This window comes from Vicugna pacos, chromosome 6, assembly GCF_048564905.1.
Source record: "Vicugna pacos chromosome 6, VicPac4, whole genome shotgun sequence".
NCBI classification, from domain to species: domain Eukaryota; kingdom Metazoa; phylum Chordata; class Mammalia; order Artiodactyla; family Camelidae; genus Vicugna; species Vicugna pacos.
Window position 1 is genome coordinate 64,474,847 of NC_132992.1, and position 26,096 is coordinate 64,500,942.

At 36.1% G+C, this 26,096-nt stretch overlaps 1 protein-coding gene across 7 annotated transcripts in view; it reads left to right on the plus strand.

The window, feature by feature from the left end:
* FUT8 (fucosyltransferase 8) overlaps positions 1-24,335 on the plus strand; it is a 253,225-nt gene extending 228,890 nt beyond the window's left edge. For all 7 annotated transcript variants that reach the window (XM_015241505.3, XM_031679145.2, XM_072963241.1 and 4 more), the window contains 4 exons: positions 1,189-1,435; positions 5,202-5,378; positions 15,109-15,259; positions 23,332-24,335. In XM_015241505.3, coding sequence (XP_015096991.1) covers positions 1,189-1,435; positions 5,202-5,378; positions 15,109-15,259; positions 23,332-23,649 — 893 coding nt within the window. In that variant the 3' untranslated portion in view covers positions 23,650-24,335. The remainder of the gene's footprint in view (positions 1-1,188; positions 1,436-5,201; positions 5,379-15,108; positions 15,260-23,331) is intronic.
* Positions 24,336-26,096: the final 1,761 nt, after the last annotated feature.

Here is a 26,096-nt window from a genome sequence, read left to right on the forward strand (position 1 = left end):
CATATCAGAGAAGAGAATATTAACCAGACTTTTTAATTCTTATTTATACTAACTGACTTTCTAATAGCCATGCAGTTGGTTTGGGTAATTACATTCCCAAACCATGTGATTATTTTAAAACATTTTTCACTTATGTAGAAAAACAATTTGAGAACTGGTGAATGCATACTACATTTTAAACGTATTCTAGGTCTATTCTCTATAAGTGTATTCTTTAATGGTCCAGTGATTAACTGTGATTCTAATTTATTATGCACAATGACAACATCTTAACTGGAGTTAATTTGTATGTTCAGGTTAATAATTTCTGTTATTGAAGATTTAAGTTGGGACATTTTGTTTGTGAAATCTCTCTGCCTGGTCTCTTTGTGTTTTCCAGTCATTACTATGTGATCTTTAATATGTACAGTAAACTTTATGGATGCTGGCTATTGCATTTTGGTTTAGTCTTCTCGTTTCATTGCAAAGTTGATAAAACAGCTGTAACATTAATGATACATAGATATTGGATTCTGAAACTAATCATCGTCTACAAAAATTATCAATCTCTGTTCTAAGTTAATATCCAGGTAAACAATCAACACAGATTCCATTATGATCGTCATTGAGAATCTAATGGATCTAATTTTGTACAAGGAAAAAAAAAAGACTTTAGAACTACCTCATTTTTTTCTTCAAAAGATATAGATGGTTGGCTTATAATTGTAATCTTTAGATGTCTCTAGAGTCATTATGCTCTGTCATGAAAGTATGCAACAGCCATTTGCTATAACAACAAGCTGGAAGTTTTGAGAACATTTTGTCTAGTTCAAAAACAACAATTACGAAACACAGAACTTTGCCTAGGCGACTATATCCACTGGCACTGTGGTCATTCTCTGATTAGACACTTTGAGTGCTGGGTACCATCCTTATCTAGGGTGTGAAGTGTTGAGATGGCAGCATATTATGATAGAAAAGAAAAGGCCATGGATTTGAGATGCAGACCAATCTGGATGTGAAATTCAGCTCAATCACTTTTGCTCTAGTACCTAGGGCAGGTTACTTACCATCCTCTGTAAAATGAAAGTTATAATACTTCTTTAGAGTTTCTGTGAAGATAGAAGCATGCAGAGTGACTTCTTGTTAGATGGTAGTTATATGAAGAATACAACGTGGTGATGATTTCGTGTTTTGATATTACCTCAGGTGAAGTAAAGGACAAAAATGTTCAGGTGGTCGAGCTCCCCATTGTAGACAGTCTTCACCCTCGTCCTCCGTATTTACCCCTGGCTGTACCGGAAGACCTTGCAGATCGTCTTGTACGAGTCCATGGTGATCCTGCAGTGTGGTGGGTGTCCCAGTTTGTCAAATACTTGATCCGCCCACAGCCTTGGCTGGAAAAGGAAATAGAAGAATCCACCAAGAAGCTAGGCTTCAAACATCCAGTTATTGGGTAAGAATCTGATTTGTTCTTCATGAAGTGATGTGTAGTAGCAGGGATAAATACCTTTATAACACAGTGTAACCTTTACAAAATACAGTTTAATTTTTATAACCCTACCCAAAAACAGAGATTCCCGAGTTCATTTTAGGCTACAGGGAGACCATTCTTCCTTTGTTCACTTAGAACAGCTGAGTCATCATAATTTAGTCATTCTTAGTCATTTGTTCGTTTATTCATTCAACAAATATATTAAACCCATATTTCTGAAATTAGCTGTCTCTCCTGGAAAAACCGGCAAAATTTCATTTTATTGGGAGTATTTTGGATATACACGACTCCTGTCTTACTCTAACAGGGCCATGGAATGAAGCTGTCACATTTGTAGCTTTCCTAGTGCACCTTATTCTTAAGCTTCATTAATTGCTACTGGTGATTATTTTGCATTTTTGATATTCTGTTTTTCGTTTTTGTTCTGGAAGCTATTTTGAGACTAAAGATATCATTTGTAGTGTAAGATAATGTTAAAATTATTATGTAAAATTACCTCTTGACCCAGTAGGGAGTTATCATGTATATATGTGTTCAGTCATGCTTATGTTAAGAAATCCTGGGAGCAAGGAAAATTCAAAAGAACATCTTTGCTCACAAGCATGTGCTCCCATACCCATACATAAAGAGTTAGAAAGAGGGGTTTTCCTGGGTCCTGATGTCAGATTTCACACCATAGGAAATGTTCTTTGCCTAATGAAAAGAATGCTAGACTGAGAATTAAGTGACCTTGTTAATAGTCTTGGATTTTCCCTAATTCTAAGCCAAGTTACTTAATAATAGTGTTAATCGGGCTTTGTTTTTCCATCTGCAAAATAGGGAAGGTAATGCCTGCCCTAAAAAAGATGATGTGATAATATAAGAATGAAAAAAAGGATTTTAGTTCTGTGGGGAAAAATGCGTTGTAAAATATTATTACCTTTCAGAGAGACTGATGCTTAAATAATTCCTGAAAATAGATTTGTAGGCTAGACTATGGCATTCTGCAGTTTCTACCATTCGTAATAAAGTCAGCTATTGATTAATATTAATACATGTGTTGATTCATTCACTTATCTGCAGAACATTTATTGAATACCTGCTACTATAGGGGACAGAGATTAATTTTTTTTAAATGGCTCCTTCCAGCTCATTACAATCCATGGGAAAAGAGACTTACGCAACTAACATTGTACAGGTAGAATGTGATAAATACCCTGAGAGAAGCATAAAAAGTATTATGAGAATCGGGGAGGGGAAATGTACTTCCATCTGGATCAAGAAAGGTTTCATAGCTCCAGTGTTTGAACAGGATCTTTAAAGACGGAGAAAGATACAGTATAGTAATTAAATTACCAAAATACCTTCAAATACATTATCTCATTGATCCTACAGTAAATTCCTGTGATGTGGGTAGAGATAGCCATTTTACAGGTGAGCAAACTAAGGAAAAAAAATCAGAGTTAACAAAGGCAAAACCAGGACTTTAAACCTCTTAACTGCATTTGGATTTCCTGTAGTTTTACATACTAAATAGCTACCCTTATTAATTTTCCATAGACCATTCACAACATTGAGAATTGGCCATATAGAGAAAATTGAAGTACTGCATACAATTAAGTTAATTTGCACATTGGGGTGGTCTGCACTAATGAAAGAAGGCGTACTAGAATTCAAGAGTCTGGGGGTCCAATCTGGCTTCCACCACTAATAAGTTGTGTGACTTTGGACAACTTATTTGATCATTCTGGTATCTAAGGTTTCTACTAACACAATACTAAACAATTAGATTTTTGTGACTACCCATCATTCATTCATTCATTCATTCATTCATTTATTCATTGTGTTTGGAAAATAAATAAAATCAGATTCCTTGCCCTGGAGGAGCTTGATAGATAGTGAAAATCAGGCAAGTACACAAATAACTTTAGTTCTGTAAAGACTGGGTTAAAATGTATGTGAAAGAAACCAGCCTCCCTTTGCTCTATGTTGTCTTTTTGTTCACTGAAATGTCTTCAGAGGCATCGATTTCTTTAACTGTCAGATGAGTTACATTAAATTAAATGACTTCTAAAGTCCTTGACAGGTCTAACATTCTGATTCTTCCGTAAAGATTCCATTATGGTCCTCTCTCAAAGTACTAATCCAGGCCTAATTTCAGGAGTACTTGGAGAACTGAGAAAATTGCTTAGTAGTTCTCTGCCACTGTGTCAAACACTCCTCTTCTTTTGATTTTTCCTTCTATAATTATAGCTCTCCTATGTTTTTGTTTTTATTTTCTTATCTTCCATCCTATATCTTCCCTTGTGTCTTAGTCTCCAGAAGTTATTGACCCCTGTTCTAAATGTTAGAGCTAAAGTAAGTACATGGTAAAATCAGAGTTTCAAATAGCATTTCTTCTCATGAAGCTTTTCATTGAAATTCATTGGAATTGTTCTTTCTTCATCCCTTAGAGATAAAATCATCTCTATGGAGCCCAGTGAACAATTCCAAATTTCCTGAGAGAACCAGTGATTAAGAAGAATGTGGGAAGGAAAAGATTATAATACTGTGTTCATGTGATAGTGTTCACATCTGGACTATCACCTGGAATGCAAAGGAAAGAATAACCATGAAGATGTCAGAGTAACTCCAGTGAAACCAAAGCCTCACTCCAGATTCATAGTAAAAAGCTGGCCCTAGGCTTGACTTAAGACCTGCCCATGTATTGTCACATAACTTGTTAGTTGTGGGAGCCAGATTGGACCCCCAGACTCTTGAATTCTAGTACACCCTCTTTCATTACTGCAGATCTAAAGGGAAACAAATCTATCCTTTTCTTTTCCCACATATGAATAATGGTTTAATAATTTGGGGAGAGGGTGGTATGTGGGAAGGGCAAATTTAAGGAGTGTTCAAAATTGTCCAGTGAAAACACAGACTGGCATGTACTCCTCCATCCAGGCAGGCAAACCTTTTCACAGTTCTTACTGTTACTTTAAGTTCATGGAGCCACTCTAGCCTTTTTGTTGTAGGATGAATGAACTTCCTTTCTCTCTTTACCCTATCAAACACAAGCAGATGCTGATCTCATCTGTCTTAAGAAAGATCCAAAACTGTAAAGTTGGGGACACAGATTTACACTGTCTTGCACTGAATAAGGCATTGACTTCCAACAGTATCTTCCTCCCATCTTAGTGCTTCCAAAATATTTTTAATGAAGATAAGAATAGTAGTCATAGTTAGTTTTCATAAATTAAACACTCCCACATTCTACAAGCTGGCATTACAGTGATTATACAGGATAAAATGAAGAAAAAGAAAATTTGGCATCAAAACATTATGAATGATATATTTAATGTTCTATAATAACAACTGTGAATCTTGGTATCATTTATTGTCAGAAATCTTAAAAGTTATATCCAGTTTCTTTCTAGAAGGCTGGTTGGTGTTTTACTGCCTTGTATGGAGTATAAGTCTGGACTCTCCCATTTATGCCAATTACTTTCTCTGTAAGAAAGCATTCTTCAAAGGCTTAACTTATTTTCTAATTCCCCTTATATTAATATGCAAATATATTTGGAATATATGTGTTTGAATTTTTTAATATTGGTTTCATTTTTTTCTAATGGTGAAAATGAAAGAAAAAATTGGTTTAAAATGTCCATAATGTCACCATGAATCGGAGTATAAAGCTGAGTAGTCTAAAAGCACTCAGTGGATCAGAACATTATTAGCAGAATCTGACTTTCTCCCTCTGCCCCCACAGAGTCCATGTCAGACGCACAGACAAAGTGGGAACAGAAGCAGCCTTCCATCCCATTGAGGAATACATGGTGCATGTTGAAGAACATTTTCAGCTTCTCGCTCGCAGAATGCAAGTGGATAAAAAAAGAGTATATTTGGCCACTGATGACCCTTCTTTATTAAAGGAGGCCAAAACAAAGTAAGTTAGACAGACTAATGATTCTAGAGTGAACCATCTCTTCTTAGTTGAAAGGAATCCTTAATTTCCGTGACTTGTAATTCTTGTTACAATGAATGTTATTACTGATTATTGGTATTTTTTTAATTCAAACAACTTTACTTGTGTAGGTGTTAATACGATCAAAACATATATGAGGTGCCAGCAAGATGTAGATTTCATTCCAAAACCTCTCTTCTGGCTTGTAGGCAGCATCCATCTTGCTGTATACTCGCATAATCTTTGGGTGCTTGGAAGGGAGAGAAGAGAGCAGTCTCTCTGGTGTCTCTTCTTGTAAGGGCACTAGTTCCATCATGAGGGTCCCACCCTGATGACCTTATTTAACCCTAATTACCACCCAAAGGCCCCATCTCCAAATATTATCACATTGGAGGTTAGGGCTTAAACATATGAATTCTTAGGGGACACATTCAGTCCAACTCTGCACTAACCAACTCCCAATACTGTTAGCAGTAAAACACAGCTCGTGCTGGCCGTTTTGCTCTCCCTGTCTTCACTAACAATCACAGGCAACTGAAAGCATGGGTGAGATACAAGTTCTCACTGTACAAAAATTTCTGGAATTTGGAAATTATGTTTTTTCAAAGGCGAAGAGCCAAAACCTGAGTATTGTAAGTGAAAGAATAAGGCCTGCAAGCTTGTGATGGACAGTGCTATCACTTGCTGAGCCCGCTTGTGTTTCAGGCACTGTGCTAGGTGCTGGGAATTCCATGATAAGCAAGACACTCTGCTCTCTGGAAATTCCCAATCAGTGGGAACAGACAGTTTACTCTGCAGTATGAATAGTGCTACTGTAGACTAATACCATCTACTCAAGAAACCATCCCTGATTCCTTGACTAAGTGTTCCTCCTTTATGTATTCCTCCATCTTAGTGTTTAGCATTTGCTTTCTTCTGTCTCCCTCACTAGGTTATAAGCACTTTAGACCCTGTACCTAGCTCTAGTATGTGCTCAGTAAGTACTAAATTATGTTCATTTCGATCTCATCAGTTTAAAAACATTTTATTAGCAGTTAATCACTTAACTTATTTGACTTTTAATTAATTCATTTCTCGATCCCTGTTTTGTCACAAATGGGGGTTGGGAAGAAAAACAAATTTAGAATGATTACTATAATGCAGATATTTATCCAAATTATTGAATAATGATTTAAATACTGTTTCATCTTGTGAGAATCTAAATTAACCTAATATAAATTGCTTTTTTTTTAAAGTCTCCCTCTGTTGAATATACACAACAGACTCTCTCTCTCTCTGTTCTCTCTCTCTCACACACACAAGCAAAAGACCAAGAAATTCATAAGTGAAGTTATATACTTAATATTCTTATATAAGAGCTAGGAATTAAATGAACATTTGGACACAAAACCCAATAAAAATTTTTCAGATACTTTTCCAGTTTGATATGCAGACCTTTTAGAGGAAAATAAAATAGAAGTAGTTCATCATAGTCTTTCATTTTAAACTATCAGATTGGATTTGTAGCTTGGTTGAAAAAATGTTAAAATATTACTTTATTTACTCTTTTCTTGTTCATAAATGTATCACAGGCTTTTTTCCTTGATTAGCAAAATAATCCATGCTCGTTAGAAAATATGGAGTTGGTAAGTATACAAGCAAGGAAAAATACTGCCCACAATCCCATTATTCATTGGTAACAACTGTTTAAATACCAGCATATTCCCTTCGGTCATTTATATAATTACACATTTTAGTAGTTGATCACATTCTTTATAACTTGAGCTCTTTTTTTTACTTAATACAGCAATAGATCCCATTTCCCAGGTCACTAAAAACTAATCATTGTAAGTGCCTTTTTTAAATGACTCCACACACACTGAATGGAAATGCCGTTGCTTGCTTGACCATTCTCCTCATGTTGGACAAGTTAGGTTATTTCCGATTTCCCGCGCTATGACGTGTGCATAAAATTATCCATGTTATCTCCTTAAGCTAGATATCTGGACTTGGAAGTATTTAGATAAAAGGCTATGCATGTTTTACAGCTGTGATCCACAGCGCAGCATGATATTTTTACAAGCAGCGCTCGGAGTACCATTGACAGTAGTATCTACTTGGATTCTGAGAACAGTAAAACTTGAATTTGTTTCTTGTGGTCAGAAGCTAGTCACTCCTCTCCCCATGGTAGACCAAGCAGCATTTTTCTCCATATTCTGTTATAAATGTAGCAGTAGCATTTTATGCATATTTTTTCCTCTTTGGAAATCTTTTGATTTTCTGAGTCATTTTAAAGATTTTCTCAGAAATTTAAATGCTGCTTCTCTCCTTCATTATTTCACTTAAGTTTTTTTTTCCCCCACTCTGAATTAACTCTGCTTTTGATCTCTCAGGATTGATTTTGATACCTAAGCAAATCATAAAACCTCTGCCATTGTCTTAGGAGACCAAAAGCGTAAATTAATCTCTCAGCAAGGTAAATAGTATCCAAGGTGATTTTTTAAATAAGACTTTTCTGCTTCAAAAGGGTGAAGAGATGAAAAATTAAACTTAAAACGATGCATTGGATTCACACAGAGAAGAATCCATTTTCTGGGTAGCTTATCCTTTCAAAAAGAGATCAAGATTAGTTTATATATGTGGCTCCTGTAATTAATGCTTTGCTGCTTAGCATTACACCTCAGATTTCTCTAGGTTAAGACTGAGTTCATCTGTGAGATTTTAGCACTAGCATCCCATGACCATGGCAACTATTGATGATGTGGAAATCTCTCTTCGGTAATTCACTGTTAGAATGTTTAAATCACAGATCATCGGCACTCAAAGAAATAAGAACTATTAAAGTTGTCTGTCCGATATTGTATTCTGAGATTGTGGAGATTAGGGATAGTGGTGAAACAGGAGGAAAAACAAGCCATTAAAAATCTCTCAGAGTAAATATTTTCATATTTAGTTTGCTTCTTATCAAAAATGCTGGATGAGCTTTTCCTAAAATTAGGTGTATTTAAATGAATAGAAGCAAGGAAAAATTGGTTTTAAAGTTTTTATAAAGCGTTTGGTTGCTGTAAAATGAATAATCAGCAATAGAGAGTGATAAATTTCTTCACTGTCTCATTGAACTGCATACAATATGCTGGACACAGTTACAGGCACTAGGACTACAAAGAGAAATAAAAGGTAACATGTGGCTTCCCTTATCTCAGGGAGTATCCACCTGGTAGGCACCATGTGTGTAACAAATAATTACAGTGTAGTTATGTAATTGTCCTGAAGGAGTTGTATCCCAGGTACTGAAGTCATGAAGAGGAGTATCACTCTCAGTCTGGAGAAAGATTTAGGAAAAGAAAATTTGACATTAGTTTATAACCTCAAGTTAGTTCTTTGTGAGTGATAGAAAAATAACTTTTTACAAAATGAAAGAACAAAAAAAATTTTTTGTCATTGCTAATCTCTGCGACCTCACAGTGGAAGAATTCTTCTGCTGACATACCAGTGGGCAAAAAATAAGAAAGAAGCATGTTTGTGTGTATAGTTTCATGCTCATTATTGGAGGTGCAAAATCTCTTTCCCTCATTATTCACTTTGTTTCTATTTGTTTTTTTCAACATCCAGTATCCTTCATCTAGCTGTCTTTTGCGTATAGAGGTAAAGTCTCAGGAAATTGGGTACCTTTTTGGTTTGGTTCCAGGAAGAGGCCTTTAAGTTAGAAAAGGCATAATGTTAGTGTCACTTCTCAGTAAAAGGATTACTCTTGTCTTTGTTTCACTTGAGCACCCAAACCATGCTGACAGAGTTAGTCTTTATTCAAGGATAAAACCTATACTTGTGTGTTTTAACAATTTCCCCCTTCCTACACCCTCAAGTCTTTTCATATTTATTTGTTTCTCTTTCTGCCCCATGCCTGGGTATGCAGCTTCATAAGAATCACATTAAAACTCTTTTTGGTTGTTTTCTTTTTAGAACAAATGTGACATTTCCTTCATCTCCCTGATTCAGAGCTGAGGAGGGCAAAATGTCAAAAATAATGAGGCCAAATGGATCTGAACAGTGAATACCAGTCTGAAGCAGTGCTCAGAGACTTTTCCTTCACAGTCATTACTAGAGGCAATGAGAGAAAGCCTCTTGGTGGCTGTGAAATGAAGAGAAATCTGAGACAGCTGTTAGGGAATTAGGAAAAAGTCCCAGACATAGGCAGCACTCACTTGTTCATGTATTTGTCCACATAGCATTGTGTGGAGTGCTAGATGCTATGATGCAAAGAAAAACGTGGCATAGTCCTAGCCTTTGGGAAATAATGTGTGGGAAAAAGTTATGTAAACTGCCTCCTGCTGTCGCAGGGCTTATAAACAGGAACTGTTATTCTTTCAACAAATATTTATTGATCTTCTATTATATTCCAGATTCTCTTCTAGATGCTGAGAATAATAGAATAAACAAAGCAAATGAAATGCCTCTCTTCATAGAGCTTACATTTCAAGTAGGGATGATGGAGGTGGGGAATGGATGCAGGCAGTAAATAAACAGTAAATATATATTCTGTACAATGATAATAAAAGCCATGAGAAAAAAATAAGCCTGTAAAAGAGATAGAGATTGCCAAACTCCTCACTAATAAGGCAACATTTGAGCAGAGATCTGAGGGAAGTAAGGGGTAAAACCAGGTGGATGTCTGGGAGAAAGATGTTCTTTAACAATCACAGCTAATATTTATTGAGCATTTTACTACATGTCAGGTACTCTTCTAAGTACTTTACATTGTTATTTAATTCTTAAGAAATTACACAAAGGAGGTACAATGATTCCACTCTTCATATAACTTTCCAAAGTTTGCAACTTAACTCTGATCTATCTCATGCACTGACAAAATTTATTCACTCTATACTAGAGAAAGAGTAATTAAACCTCTAATTCAGAGTAGAATCATTTGAACATTTGATAGACTTTTAAAAATTACCTTGCTTTAATATTTTTAACACGTATCCTCTCAGGACTACTACAATGCTAGTTGGTGGACATCTACAAGGAATTTGCTTTCATAAATTTATTAGAATGATTTTCTGTTACTGTATTTGTTAAAATGGTACTTTAAGGATTGGGGTTAAAGGAGAGAAATACTGAGTTATCACAAGTTCTAAATATATATATATATATATATATATATATATATGTATGTATATACATACATGTTGTTGTATGTGAACCTCCTGATAACCGCAAACCAAAAGTCTGAATTATCACAAATTCTAAATATAATATATACATCATGATAACCACAACCTCATACATACACCAACCACAAACCAAGTCTGAATTATCACAAATTCTAAAACTATATTTATGCATACATACATATATATGTTGTTTTATGTGAACCTCATGATGACCGCAAACCAAAAATCTACAATAGATACAGACACAAAAAGAGAAAGGAATCCAAACATAACACCAAATATAGTCATCAAATCACAAGGTAAGGCAGCAAAAGAAAAAGGCACAAAAAAGAAGTACAAGAACAACCCCCAAACAAGTAACAAAACGGCAATAAGTACATACTTACTAATACTTACTTTCAATGTAAATGGACTAAATGCTCCAATCAAAAGACACAGAGTAGGTGGATGGATGAAAAGAACAAGGCCCAATATATTCAGCCTGCAGGAGACTCACTTCATATCTAAAGACACACAGACTGAAAATGAGAGGATGAAAAAAGGTTTTTCAGGAAAATGGAAAAGAAAAGAAAATTGGGTTAACAGTACTTATATCAGACAAAATAAACTTTAAAACAAGACTTTGTAGTAAGAAACAAAGAAGGACATTGCATAATGATCAATGGATTGGCTCAACAAGAAATTGTAACAATTGTAAATATATACACATCCAACATGGGAGCACCTAAAAACATAAAGCAAATTTTAACAAACCTAAAGAGAGAAACTGACAGTAACACAGTAATAGTAGAGGACTTTAACATCCCACTTACATCATCTGGACAGATCATCTAGACAGAAAGCCATCAGGGAAACACTAGCCTTCAATGGCATGTTAGATCAGATGAATGCAATAGATATATATAGAACATTCTGTCCAAAAGCTGCAGAATATACATTCTTTCCAAATGCACATGGAACATTCTGCAGGATAGATCACATGCTAGTCCACAAAATAAGCCTTGATTAATTTGAGAAGATTGAAATCATATCAAATATCTTTTCCAACAAAAATAGTATGAGACTAGAAATCAACTGAAGGAAAAAAGTTAAAAACACATGGAGGCTAAACAATATGCTGCTAAACAACCAATGAATCACTGAAGAAATTAAAGAGGAAATAAAATACCTGGAGACAAATGAAAACAAAAACACAATGATCCAAAATCTATGGGACACAGCAAAAGCAGTTCTAAGATGGAAGTCCAATAGTTGAGACGGAAGCAATACAAATGTATCTGAGCAAAAATCTCAAACAACCTATCCTTATACCTAAAGGAACTAGAGAAAGAACAAGAAACAAAGCCCAAAGTTAGTAGAAGGAAAGAAATAATAAACATCAGAACAGAAATAAATGATACAGACACTAAAAAACAATAGAAAAGATCAATGAAACTAAGAGCTGGTTCTTTGAAAAGATAAACAAATTGATTTAGCCCGATTCATCAAGGAAAAAATAGAGAGGACCCAAATAAGTAAATTCAGAAATGAAAAAAAGATATTACAACCAACACCACGGAAATCAAAAGATCATAAGAGATTACACAATTATATGCCAATAAATGGACAACCTAGAATAAATTGATAAATTCCTAGAAATATTCAGCCTCCCAAGACTGAATTAGGAAGAAATATAAAATATGAACAAACTTATTACTGGTAATCAAAAAACTCCCAACAGACAAAAGTCCAGGACCAGATTCACAGGTGAATTTTATGAAACATTTAAAGAAGAGTTAATGCCTATGCTTCTCAAACTATTCCAAAAATTGAAGAAGGAACACTTCTGAACTCATTCCACAAGGCCAACATCACCCTGATTCCAAAACCAGACAAAGATGCTATAAAAAAAAGAAAATTACAGGATGGTGTCACTGATGAGTTACAAAAACCGTCAACAAAATATTAGCAAGTCAAATAAAATACTAACAATCCTAATCCAACAATACAATAAAAGGATCATATATGATGATCAAGTGGATTTTTATCCCAAGAATGCAAGGATGGTTAAGTATTTGCAAACCAATGTGATACACCCCACTAACAAAAAGGATAAAAATCATATGATCATCTCAGTAGATACAGAAAAAGCTTTTGACAGAATTCAACATCCATTTGTGATAAAATTCTCAACTAAGTGAGTATAGAGGGAACATACCTCAACATAACAAAGACCATAGTATATAACAAACTCAGAGCTAACATAATACTCATCGGTGAAGAGCCAAAAGCCTTTCCTCTGAGATCAGGAACAAGACAAAGATGCCCACTTCTGCTACTTTTATTCAACTTAGTATTGAAAGTCCTAGCCACAGTAATCACATAAGAAAGATAAAAGGGATTCGAATTGGAAAGGACAAAGTAAAACTGTCACTGTTTACAAATAACATACTATAAATAGGAAATCCTAAAGATGCCACCAAAAAACTATTAGAACTAATAAATAAATCCAGTAAAGTTGCAGGATACAAAATCAATATATAGATATCTGTTTCATTTCTATACACTAATAAGGAACTATCAGAAAGATAAATTAGGAAAATAATCCCATTTATAATTGCATGAAAAAATAAAATACCTAGGAATTATTCTAACCAAGGAGGTAAAAGATCTGTACTAGGAAAACTGTAAGACACTCGTGAGAGAAATTAGAGATAACACAAACAAATGGAAGGATACATTTTTCCAAAAAAGACATACAGATGGCCAATATACACATAGAAAGATGCTCACCATTACTATTCATCAGGGAAATACAAATGAAAACCACAATGAGATATCTGCTCACACCTGTCAGAATGGCTATTATCGAAAAGGCAACAAATAGCAAGTGTGGCAAGATGTGGAGAAAAGAGAACCCTCTTGTACTGTTGGTGGGAATATAAATTGGTAGAGCCAGTATGGAAAACAGTATAGCGGGTTCCTCAAAAATTAAAAACAGTACTACCAGACAGTCCAGCTATTCCACTTCTGGATATTCTTCCAAAGAAAACAAAAGTGCTAGTTTGAAAAGATGCATGCACTCCTATGTTCACTGCCTCATTATTCACAATAGCCAAGATACGGAAGCAACATAAGTGCCCATCAGTAGATGAATGGGTAAAGAAGATATGGTTATATATATATATGTATATATATAATGGAGTATACATATATACACACACACACACATATAATGGAGTATAAAAAAGTGAAATCTTGCTATTTGTGACCACATGGATGAACCTAGAGGGTATTATGCCAAGTGAAATGTCAGCCAAAGACAAATACCATATGATTTCACTTATGTGAAACAAAACAAAAGGAACAAACATAACAAAGAAGAATAATAGATACAGAGAACAAACTGGTGGTTGCCAGATGGGAGGAGGTTGGTTGTTTGGAAAAGGTGAGAGATTAAGAGTCACAAAACTCCTGTCACAAGATAAATGAACATGGGAATAAAATGTACAGAATGGGGAATATAGTCAACAATAATGTAACGTCTTTGTATGGTGACAGATGGTAACTAGCCTTATCGTAGTGATCACTTTGTAATGTACAGAAATATTGAATCATTATATTGTGCTCCAGGAACTAACATAATGTTTTAGGTCAGTTATTCCTCGAAGAAAATCAACCAACCGAATAAACATACAGAATAAGATATCAGATTTGTGGTTGCCATAGGCTAGGAGTATTAGGGGGAGGGGGAATTTGATGAAGGTAGACAAAAGCTACCAACTTTCAGTTACAAATTAAATAAATACTAGGGATGTAATGTACAACATGATTAATATAATAAATAATGCTCTGATTACCTCCCCCCACCAAAAAAAAAATCTTTGAAAATTAACAACACTGTATGTTATTTATGAAAGTTGTTAAACTAGTTCCTAAGAGTTTTCATCACAAGGAAAACCTTTTTTTCTTTTTTTAAAAATTTTGTATCTATATGAGATGACAGATGCTCACCAAACTTATTGTGGTAACCGTTTCATGATGTGCGTAAATCAAATCATTATGCTTTGCAGCTTAAACTTATGCAGTGCTGTATGTCAATTATATCTCAGAAAAACTGGAAGGAAAAAAAGTCAATGTATAAATTATATTTTAGAAAAGATATATGCTTAAGGATAAAGGTGGAAAAGGAATACATAAAATGGAAATGTGTCAATGTGAAAAAAAATATGAAAGCAGGTTGAAAAACCTCTTCAAGGTCACTCATTACTAAGAAAAGAAAGAACTTTCTGTTTTCACTTTTTCATGAATTGAGAAGAGACATTTTGATGTAAATGTGTATTTTGTATGACATGCCAATAACTTGAAACACGCAAGGCACCCCAGAATGGTTTCTGCCCCCCTGATGGATTCAGAGATGGTTTGTCAACTACTCTCCTGAACGCCAAATTAAAGCTCTTCTTACTGTCAGAAAGAGAGGGATTCCTGGTTACACGAGCTGGTCTACCTGCTGCTGCTAGGATACTGCTTCCTGATAGAATTCTGTGATTTCAGTGACTATGTAAATGTGTTTCCTTTTTCAGGTACCCCAGTTATGAATTTATTAGTGATAACTCTATCTCTTGGTCAGCTGGACTACATAATCGATACACAGAAAATTCACTTCGGGGTGTGATCCTGGATATACACTTTCTCTCCCAGGCGGACTTCCTGGTGTGTACTTTTTCATCCCAGGTAAGTGATAAAAGAGCATTTTAATATTTTTGGTTATGTCAGGTCAGGAAGTTCTTGGGGGTTTTTTTTTAAATCTTAGTTATCATGACTCAGGTGCTTTTTTTTTTTTTTGACTATTTGGGTATGATCCCTTTTATGAAAGAATGAAAAGATTCCAGAAAACATAGCCATTTGAGTACACTGAATATTTAGTTGTTTGCAAGCAATGGTTTAATACATCTCCACTGAAGCCAGCTACTGGGGTTATTTAAAGTACTTGGCCAATTCACAGCATTTAACAGAAACAGCAAGTAATTAAGTTTGCTTAATACTTTCTGTTTTTGCATACAATCAATATGTAACCAGAATCCATCCACATCAATAACTGATACTGAAAGGCTTAAATGCTCAGCATTTTGCCTAACTTGATTGCTTTATAGAAAATAAGAAAGAGTAAATATAATTCCTCTTGAAGTCCTTTTATATTTCTACCAACAAGAAAGTACATTACATTTAAGCAGTAGCATATTACAATCATTCTTTGAGTTTAATTGTTGTAGATAATGGTGTGTTATTGGTTTGGTGTATGTGTTTTCATGAGTGGTCCAGTCATCTCTATGTGCCCAGTGGAATATCAGCATAGAAATATTTATTGTGTCGTTTATTCAGCTCTCTCATTTATGTGCATATTATTGGTTAGTTCATTCAACAAGCTGTTAAATGACTGTGCTCAGATTTACAATAGGTGTAGAGGGGATTTCAAAGGAGACTGAAGATACAGATCTTACCCTGGTCCAGAATCTAGTGAGCAAAATACTCACGTGAAATAACTGGAGAGTAATTACCAAGAAATGTAAATCATGTAAGATAGATGTATACCTAAAAGCTTAGAAGCAGCAGAGAGAAGAAAATGTGAAAAGGAAAGTCACATCGTTTACATGGGAATATACTGCAGAGGAAATATAAAGAAATGGATAGTTTCTTATGTGGCAGTGCACATTGTCACAATCGGCTGGTGATATGATTGTTGGAAAGATACTTACCCCAGCAAAGGCTATATGAGTTCTTTCAGTATGGATAAGAATACAGTTAAGACCCAAAACAGCTACACAGAGCAAAAGAAACAGCAGCAGCCGTAATCAGAAAGGAGAACTTCCTTGATCTTCAAGTTTCCATGAAGGCCTCCACAGGTGATGTTTCCCCTAATTGGGGTGAGGATCCTGTCTTCGAGAAGGTCCCTTTTCTATTCTTAAGGGAGTTGGGGGGGAGGAGTTTTAACTACGTCCCTCTCAATTGTTTTTGAGAATCTGGCTAGGTGCCCACGTGATTTAACAGATGCAAAGAACACATTTTTGAATGCTTATTGTTAAAGTGAGTGACTCGAGTCACTTCCCAGATGTACCGCCTCCTCTGTAGGCTTAGATTTGAGGCCTGTCTAAAGTCTGCTCCGTTAGTCCAGGATTTCTCTCCCCAGCACTGGGGCCAGAGAAGTTGTCGTGAGGTGCTGTCCTGTGCATTGTAGGATGCTCAGCAGCATCCGCGGCCAATCACACTCTCACCTCAAGTTGTAACAACCAGCAGTGTCTCCAGACCTTGTCAAATGTGCCGGGTGGGAGGCGTGGGAGGACAGAGTCACTCTTGCTGAGAACCACTGCTCTAATCATAAAGCTCTAAAATTAAGTGAATATGTACGTCAGAACATTTACCAACCTTACACGTGCGTAGACACTGAGACTTACAGAGACGTACTCTACGTTTTGCCTCCTTCTTCCAGGCCTCCTTAAAAATACCATTAGGCTCATTCTGGGAAGAGGGTCTTTTTTTTCCTTTTCAAGATGTGCTGTAGAATTTTTGATCCTCGTAACTCTAATTTTGACCCATTTCATGATAATGAAAACCTGTCTAGGTTTGAAGAGCATATTGTTCATAGTACTTTGTTCTCTTTTACGCATAATATCAGCCTTGATGTGTTCTCCAGACCTGATATCCAGAGACACAGTTCATATGAAGAGTAGGGCTGAGAGGTTTAGTTGTGTGCAGAGGAATAAGATTTGTGCTTATAGATTATATTGTCCATAAAAACTCTTGGCAAGTCAAAATTCATCCAAAATAACTTCTGCCCATTTGAACCAATATTTTGTATCCCAGAATAGACTTGAATACCTCAAAACATTTTTGGTTGGAGTTCAGAATGAAAGTTTAACAGTAAAAATACCTTACATTTATATAGTGAGTAGCAGTTTGGTAAACAGGATCACTTCCACTATCACATAACTTTCTTGACAACTAACAGCTATAACATTCAGATTGTGGAATAATAATTCCACATCCAATGATAAATCTCTGGGCTTATTTGCACCTCAGTATATTTTGAAAATGTTTTTGGTAAAAAGGCACTTAGTACAGTTTAATATGTTTGCAGTGTGAATGGAATTGGTTGCTGGCTTGTAGAGGTTTCCTTACCATAAAAACCAAAATTGGAATTGTTTGAAAAAATGCCCCAGAAATGTCTCATCATCACCAGTGGAATCTGATAAAAAGTCGCTAATAGCATCAGAATGTCCAGCCATGAACTTCACTAGGCAGAGAAAAAGAATGAGGCAGCGTGGACTCTGGAGATGGATTATCTGGATTTTAAATCCAACTTTGACCACTTAGTGGCTGTCTGTCACTGACTTTTTTACCTTTGTCTGTAAAAATGGTAATAATAATAATAATACCTACTGCATAAATTTTATGAGGATTAAAGAGTTATATGTAAAGCACTGAGAATAGTACTTAGCAATATGTTAAATATAATGTTAGCTGCTATTTTCATTTATTTAGGAATAGGTGTAGGAATCTCTGCCTGTTAGACTGTAGGGTATTTACTTTGGCAGCTCTTTTTCACCTGGCCTCATTTCAGACTATACGTTCTCAAGTTTTGGAAGGAGCTTGAACTATGCTATTCAAGGACTCCATTACCTCTTCTTAAGGTCATGGGTAATGCTTAGATTCCACCCAATCATCGTGTGCGTTGGATGAGTGTAATAATTCTTCATAAAGAAGAATAACCAGTAATATTCAGCAGATTAATTTTTCTATGCCAGTATGACACCTCAGTTCTATTTAACTTATTGAAAGAGAGTGTCACCATATAATGTGAATTTTCAGAAACAAAAACTCTTCATTCCCAAAGAATGAGTGATAAGTAATAGTTGCTTTAGCAAATGCAGGTGAATTGTATGTTTTGACTTTAGGGAAATGAACCTGCAGACTTTCCTATATATGCCCCAGGCATGCTAGGAAATGGGAGAAGACTAAAGCCTTACATCCGGAAGGGTGACAAGAAAATAAAACATTGAGAACCAAATCTCAGCCCAGAATAAAACTTGGACAACCAACTTTCAAACTTTCCTTGATGATAATCTCATATTTCAAGAGATGATTAGAAGGGATGGAAGTTCAGGATCTTCATAATGCTTTGACAATCCTGAAGTTTTAGTCATGTAAGCTTTCTGTCTCCTATATACTGTTCTTTGAGGGTCTTTGTGCTATGAGACAATAGTGGGAAAGAGTTTATCTGTTGACCACATGCCATGGTGGACAATACTGGAAGAAGGAAATACCATGATTGATGTTTGAGAAATTGCAGGTACAAATATCATGGCATCTTAGTCAGGATTCCTTATAAGATTTTGGACCCGTTCTTCTCAGTCTTAGGGCTTCTAATAATTCTTGGTTTTATATCCATAAGTGAGGTCTGGGAATTCTCTTTCCTTAAGTGAAAAGTTTTTAAAAGCCAATAATATGACTCTACTCTCTAGTTTTGTTACTATTGTTGCTCTTAGTTTTCTGAATTCCTTCATCAGAGCTGTTTCTCAAAGCCAAGTTTGTCCTAAGAGCCTCATAAATTAAAGAAAACAATTCTCAGGATTTAATCTGAAAATTAGAGGCAATGTTAACATTTTTCAAGAGCATCAAGTAAGTTTTGAAAGCTATGCAATCAATCACATTCCACACTATTCCACTCTTACTTTGTTCTGTTACTGGAAGTTGCCAATGCCCAAAGCATCTACTTTGTCATTTAAGTTATTTTCTTATTTAACGAAACCATCTTAAATCTGAAGCAAAGGAATTATGTAGTTGGAGAAATAACAGCAGTTGACACCTCAGTTGTAGATGGGCAAAATATCAGAAAAGCTTTTTGGAAAATATTGCTTATCAAATTTTGGAATCAGTTTTTATTACTTGAATCTGATTTACCAAAATGGTTGTAGATGCTCACTTTAAAGACTATGAGTAAGCAACATTTTTAAGGAGCAGTCAGCATTGTTTAATAGTTACAACCATTAAAATCACCATAGGGCAAGATTAGTTTTTTCCCCCCGTGACACCTCCTTTTGTGGCACTTAATACAACATTCTGGGGGGTGGGTATGGCTCAGTGGTAGGACACATGCTTAGTTAGCATGCACAAGGTCCTGGGTTCAATCCCTAGTAACTCCATTAAAAAAAAATTCTTGTGGCATTCTCTGTTGTCTCATTCCAAATCCGCATACGAGGCAACTGGCTTCATCACACTTTGAATCAGATTTTGGAAAGCTCAGGGAGAAACCAGATACTGCATTCATTTTATTTCCAGACAGATGGCTCTGGATAGGAATTTCCATTGAAGTATGGCTCGTGGAATAACAGTGGATACTGTTCTCTCACTGAATAGCAAAACAAAGTAGTTTACAGTAAAAGTGCACAGATACCCAGCGGCCTCCAGTGAGACGAGAACCTTCTTCCAACTTCTCACACTAGGAGATCCTCCTGGCCCTGTCTATTTTGACAGAAAACCAAGATTCCCATCTGCTCTGAGAAAGCTTTGGAGGCTCATGCAAGCTCAGCAGATTGCTCCTCAGGGGTAAAATTCAGACTAATGGACCTTCCTCCCATTTTTAATTGTTTTTTTAATAGATAGATAGATAGATAGATAGATAGATAGATAGATAGATAGATAGATAGATAGAAAGAACGAACTATATATATTGTTATATCTCTGCTTTATCCTGGCAGGATTTTGCTCTTACTCATTACTGTGTGCTCAGTAGTGTTCTAAAAATGATACAGTGCCACATCAACAGAGAATGAAATAAAGCATGCTACATGTGGCCAGCCACCACTTTGCAAGCCATAGACTGCCCCTCTCAATCATGTACCTGTCAAGTATCAAACCTGAGATTGACATGAGCTGACAATCTTCGTTAACTGCCACATGATTCAGTTCTGTAAAGCCCAGAGGGGAAGCCTAGGGTGATTAAATGCAAATATTGACACTATAGTAATCTTTCTAGCCCTTTGCAGTAAACTACCCCATGGTTAACATGGAAAAAAATCTTTTAATTACTCAGAATGTTATTTATGGATCTTAAGGATTAAATACCACCAGTGATCCTGCACCTCCACTGCTGATAGTGTTACACATGGAGCACTGTTCATTCAGAAGATACTTACGGAGGGGCTGCTCTGTGGCAGGCACTCTTCTAGGTCCTTTTCCTAAGGCTGTTTAGTGTATGGTTTAGAGACAGAAAAAGAGTTCTAGTTGTAGCTCTGCCATTTACTAGCTCCTTTGTTCACTTTTTAATTTTTGGAAATGTATCTTTCTTTGGCTTAGTTTCTTCAGCTGTAAAATATAAATAATAATAGGAACCAACTCATAGGGTTGTTGTGAGCATTAAATGACTTGAAAGTGTGTGCAAGCACAGCTATTAGAACAGTGCCTGGATCACGATCAGCACGCATTAGGCTCAGCTGCTGTCATCTTTTGCCATTATATGAAAAGGATAAAGGGCCTTATATTGGCCCACCTCGATGTCTGAAATTTCTACCATTCATTATTTCTCTGGATTAAGAAAATGCATGTGTCATCCAGCAGGCTGTTACATCAACAACTAGTGAAACCAAAATGTAAACTAATGATTAGGATTACCCAAAAGAAATCACGTCCCTCAGGGTGTGGGACTGGAGGCCGTGTTGTTTTTATGAGAGTGAGACATTTATTAGTGAGAGGAGGAAACACATCAGGGCTCATTGCCACGGTGGGCATTGTAGTCATGCCAAGGGCAGTACAAGACCTTGCATCCCTGGCTAGAGATAATTGAAGAGTGGGTAGAGGAGCCCTGAAAAGAAGACTCTCAGGTGTGCCCAAGGCCAACCTTGGCCTTAAGTTATATCTTTCTGATGTTAAAATGTGATTATGGAGAATAAGATCTGCGAGAAAAAAAATGCTTAGCAATTAACAAGCATACACAGGCTACCTGGATTCAAAACCTGAATATACCACTGAATAATAGTGTAACCTTGGGCATATTCCTTAACTGACCGTTGACATCTGTAAAATGAGCATAATAGAATTTTATGGGGCTACTGAGATTTAAACTAGGTAAGACCTAAAAACAATATCTGACCGAAAAAATTCAGTAAATACTAGTCTCTGTCATTGTTACGGTACTTTGCTATTAATGGAGCTGCTATGTTTTAATTATTTAGTTTCTTTCTTTCCAAATTCTTCATTTGATTTTGGTTGCCCTGTGTGGCTGAATTTGAAAGTTAAGTTCCAAAGCTTTTTGAGCCTCATTTTGTTAACAGCTCCAGCGTTCTACCAGTGATCTCAGTTGCAGCATGACATTCCCAATATAAAATTAGTTTGTTGATAAAGTAGCGAACTTGAAAGCTAAGTCATTGTCTTGGCTCTATGTCTAGTAGAAATTCTAGCACTAGAATTTGGACAGGTTCCTTATTCTCCTTGTATTTTAGTCCCTGTCTGCAAAATTAAAAATACTACCTAAAATTACTTTCATTTGCTAATGCAGCATTTAAAAAGTGCCCCACAGGTTCCAGAAATTCAGATTCTTTAAGAAGCTGATAATTAACCTAATCAGAACATTTAAGAATGAGCATCTCCATTCAGTTTCTGATATCATGAATGCCAAAATTTTAAAGAACTCCTGGGTAGTCCTAAGTTGTCCCACGGAGCACATTAGCAATTACTATTAGTATCATTTAAAATAAATGCAGAAGTATTGGTATAGGGACAATAAAACTTCATTGACTATGACTACCACCAGAGATTTAGGAAAATTTGACCTGAGTTGAGTCCGATGTATAATGGAAGAATTTTCTAAGCAAAATGATAGTATCCTCTCTTTTGTCTTCGCCTATTCTTAGAAAAGTTTCTGCAACCTGTTTACTCTATAATGAATATATTTGTTAATTGCTTAAAATGTTATACCTCCATTAAGATAGTTATAGTTTAACTTTATCACCAAGCATTAAACTCAAGGAATGAAGTTTGGATTGTGGTATTTCAGCTGCCATCCAATGGGAATTCTTTGGACAAGTATTCTTTAGACAGAGAAATCTTTTAAGTAGCCTTAAATGCATCAGGTTGATGCATCTTCCCCAAAGGCTAGTCTATCTTATTTCAGTTTAGATTGCTACTATCTGTCTACACAGCATACGTAAAATTCTTTACCACAGAAATGGCAGATGTGTTTTAGCTCATTTGCCAATAGTTGATTGTCTGTAATTACATGAATTTCTGTTGAGAAGAATTCTGAGACCAAGTCCAAACTAGCAGAAAAGAGTATGTGATTTATTAACACTGAATGAAGGAAAGGGAGCAGAAGCATCTGTGTAAAGTATTTATAATCCTAATTCTAATACTAAACCCTAAATTTGTCAAGGACACAAACTATATCTTACTCATTTTTGTACCACTAGTGCACAACATGGAACACTCTGGGCTCTTAATAAATGTTTATTAAAATTAACTGTGTCATAGTCTTAAATTACTTTGCACTATATATACACATTTTTTCCTCTGAGAAACCTTAATTGTAATTATCATTAATGTTAAGAACAAAAGAGATACAAGCACAGAAATGAAGAATGACTTGTACCATCATCTGAGAGCAAATGGACTGAAAATTTGTGACTAGAATCCACTACTTCTCATCCTGTCAGTCCTAGTCCTAATCTAGTCCTAGTCTCTTTGGCCAAGGGCTTTCAGATCGCTATGAAGGAGATCTTACATCTACTAACAATTTTTTTTCATGCTTTCCCGAGGTCTGTCGAGTTGCTTATGAAATCATGCAAACACTGCATCCTGATGCCTCTGCAAACTTCCATTCTTTGGATGACATCTACTATTTTGGAGGCCAGAATGCCCACAACCAGATTGCCATTTATCCTCACCAACCTCGAACTGAAGATGAAATCCCCATGGAACCTGGAGATATTATTGGTGTGGCTGGAAATCACTGGGATGGCTATTCTAAAGGTGTCAACAGAAAACTGGGAAGGACGGGCCTATATCCCTCCTACAAAGTTCGAGAGAAGATAGAAACAGTCAAGTACCCCACATATCCTGAGGCTGAGAAATAAAAAACTTAGATGGAAGACAAAGACAGCCAGACTCAGTTCAAACCATTTGAGCCAAACAGTAGCTGAAGAAGGCCCCGACCTGACAACTCACGGTTAATTGGTTCGACACCCTCAGCACCGGGAGCAGCTGGGAACTGACAGATGCTTCATAGGTGGAATCCCTCTTAAACAAGGGCTACAGCGCCCTCAAACCCATGCACAGTCCAATCATGTACTCGCCTATAACATGCGAACAGGTTATTTTCTACTTTACCCCTTCTTTCAAGATTATGTCCCATGAAACAAACACTGCCACATTGTGTAATTTAAGTGACACGGACATTTTGTGTGAGACTTCAAACATGGTGCCTATATCTGAGAGACCTATGTGACCTAATGAGAAGACCTGAGTAGCTCCCTACCGTGGGGAGCCTGCTTCTTAGCCAGTGGTGGTATTGTAACCACTGAATTCACTCCAGTCAACAGATTCAGAATGAGAATGGACGTTTTTGTCTGGAATTTTTTTTTTTTAAGTAATTGCACCAGTTCATCCACCTCATCATTAATAAGTGAAGGATACAACAGAAAATAAAATATTCATACTTCATTAGGAACTTTTGTAAAACAATGCCATGAACAGATTCTTTAGTACTCAATGTTTCTGGACATTCTCTTTGATAACAAAAAATAAATTTTAAAAAGAGGAATTTTGTAAAGTTTCTAGAATTTTATATCATTGGATGATGATGTGGTCAGCTTTATAGCAAAAAACGTTGATAAAAATAGGAGTTTTATAGTTTTTCTGCTTTTTTTGTTTGTTTGTTTGTTTCTGATTGAGTGACCAACCAGGTCTTAGTTCAAAGAGTCATTGGTCCATTTTAACACTGAAAACGGAGTTTAGTTAGTGCACGTTACAGAGTTGCTCAGAATACTGGTTTGGGAGCTTTTGTTCTCTTATTTTGGACGTTGTTCATTTGTTTGAATTGTATCAAATAATCATACTCCTTACTCCCAGAGGAATATCCCTTCTGGTTTCCAAACTAACAATTTCAGGCTGGTTCTTTCTTATTGTAACTGTTGGCACTTTTTGTGAGTTGAGTCCTGTTATTTTATCCAGGAAGCAATCTGTACCCTTTCCTATCATGTCCTGCTTTTGCGAGTACCAGGAATCTGTGAGGTTGGGTAGCTGGCTCTGTATCTGAAGTACATATCTCATAGTATGTAGAGTTTGCTGAACAGAGGAGAGAGGAACCAGTATGAGACCCAAAATGGACTTGGGATTATCTCTTCCAAGTACTTCCTTTTAGTAATTCCATGTTAGAATCACTTCAGAAGAACGACTTTGACGCTCTCTGTGCTTTCTCACTGAACATCACTTTTCTCCTTATAAAGACACTTCTTCTCTTCTGGTGCCTGTCTCTTTTAGATGCCTGGTAGGAGTATTTCATAGCATGTGTTTCACCTTCTGAAAGAAAAATTCAACCCATGTAGGAACCAGTAGCAGGCTTGATATTGAGTATCAGGAGTCCTGATATTCAGAAAAACCCTGTTCTTCACATCATCTCTAAATAAAAATACCTGTATGTAAAGTCTCCCTACCAGACACTTCCCTAAATTCTTTCTACCTCTCCAGTCAACTCTCCTAAAGCTAACTATCTAGTGTCAATAAGCAATTTTCAGTTTAGTTTTAGTACAAATAAGTTATTTGAAGCAAAAATCTCCAGCTGAGCAGAGGTACTTTTGAATATGAGTTGTATTCTAATTCTTACTTCACTTGTCATCAGAACATCAGTAACTATAGGTTTATATTTCCTCTGTTGGGAGCTGTTTTTATTCCTTATAAGCATGTTTCCCTTTACTTCTTTGGTCATAGTTATAACTGCTTTAAAATCCATTTTCTGCTAAATCCAATATCTGAATCATCTCAAAGTTGGTCTCTATTATTTGTTTTTTTTTTCTAGAGAGTGAGTCAATTTTCTAGTCCTTCCAATGTTGAGTAAATTTAGATTGTATCCTAAATGTTGTCAATGTTTATGCCATGGATTCTGTTACAGTCCTCTGAAAAGTGTGTTTTTTGGTTGGTTTGTGTTAGCAGGCATTTAACTTCATTGGACTCAAACTGTAAACTGTGTCTTGGGCAACAGCTCAAATCTCAATTCAGTTCTGCTTTCTTTAGCTGGAGTCTGTCCCACACGTGTATGGTTCATGGGTCAGCTAGAGCTCTGGGTGGCGTTTACACACAGAATTTAGAGCTCTCTTTCTTTGGCTCTCTATCTTCTGAGATCCCCCTTCCCATCTCCCCACTTTCTAGCAGCTGTGGTTGCTCTCATTCTGTGGTGTCCTCTGATTCTTCAACCAGAATGACTTAAGTTTTCTATCAGCCTAAAAGCCATAAAAATGGGAAACTCACCTTGTATCATACCCTTCCTCCAAGTTTCAGCCTCTTTCTGAATTTGCCTGCTTTTTTG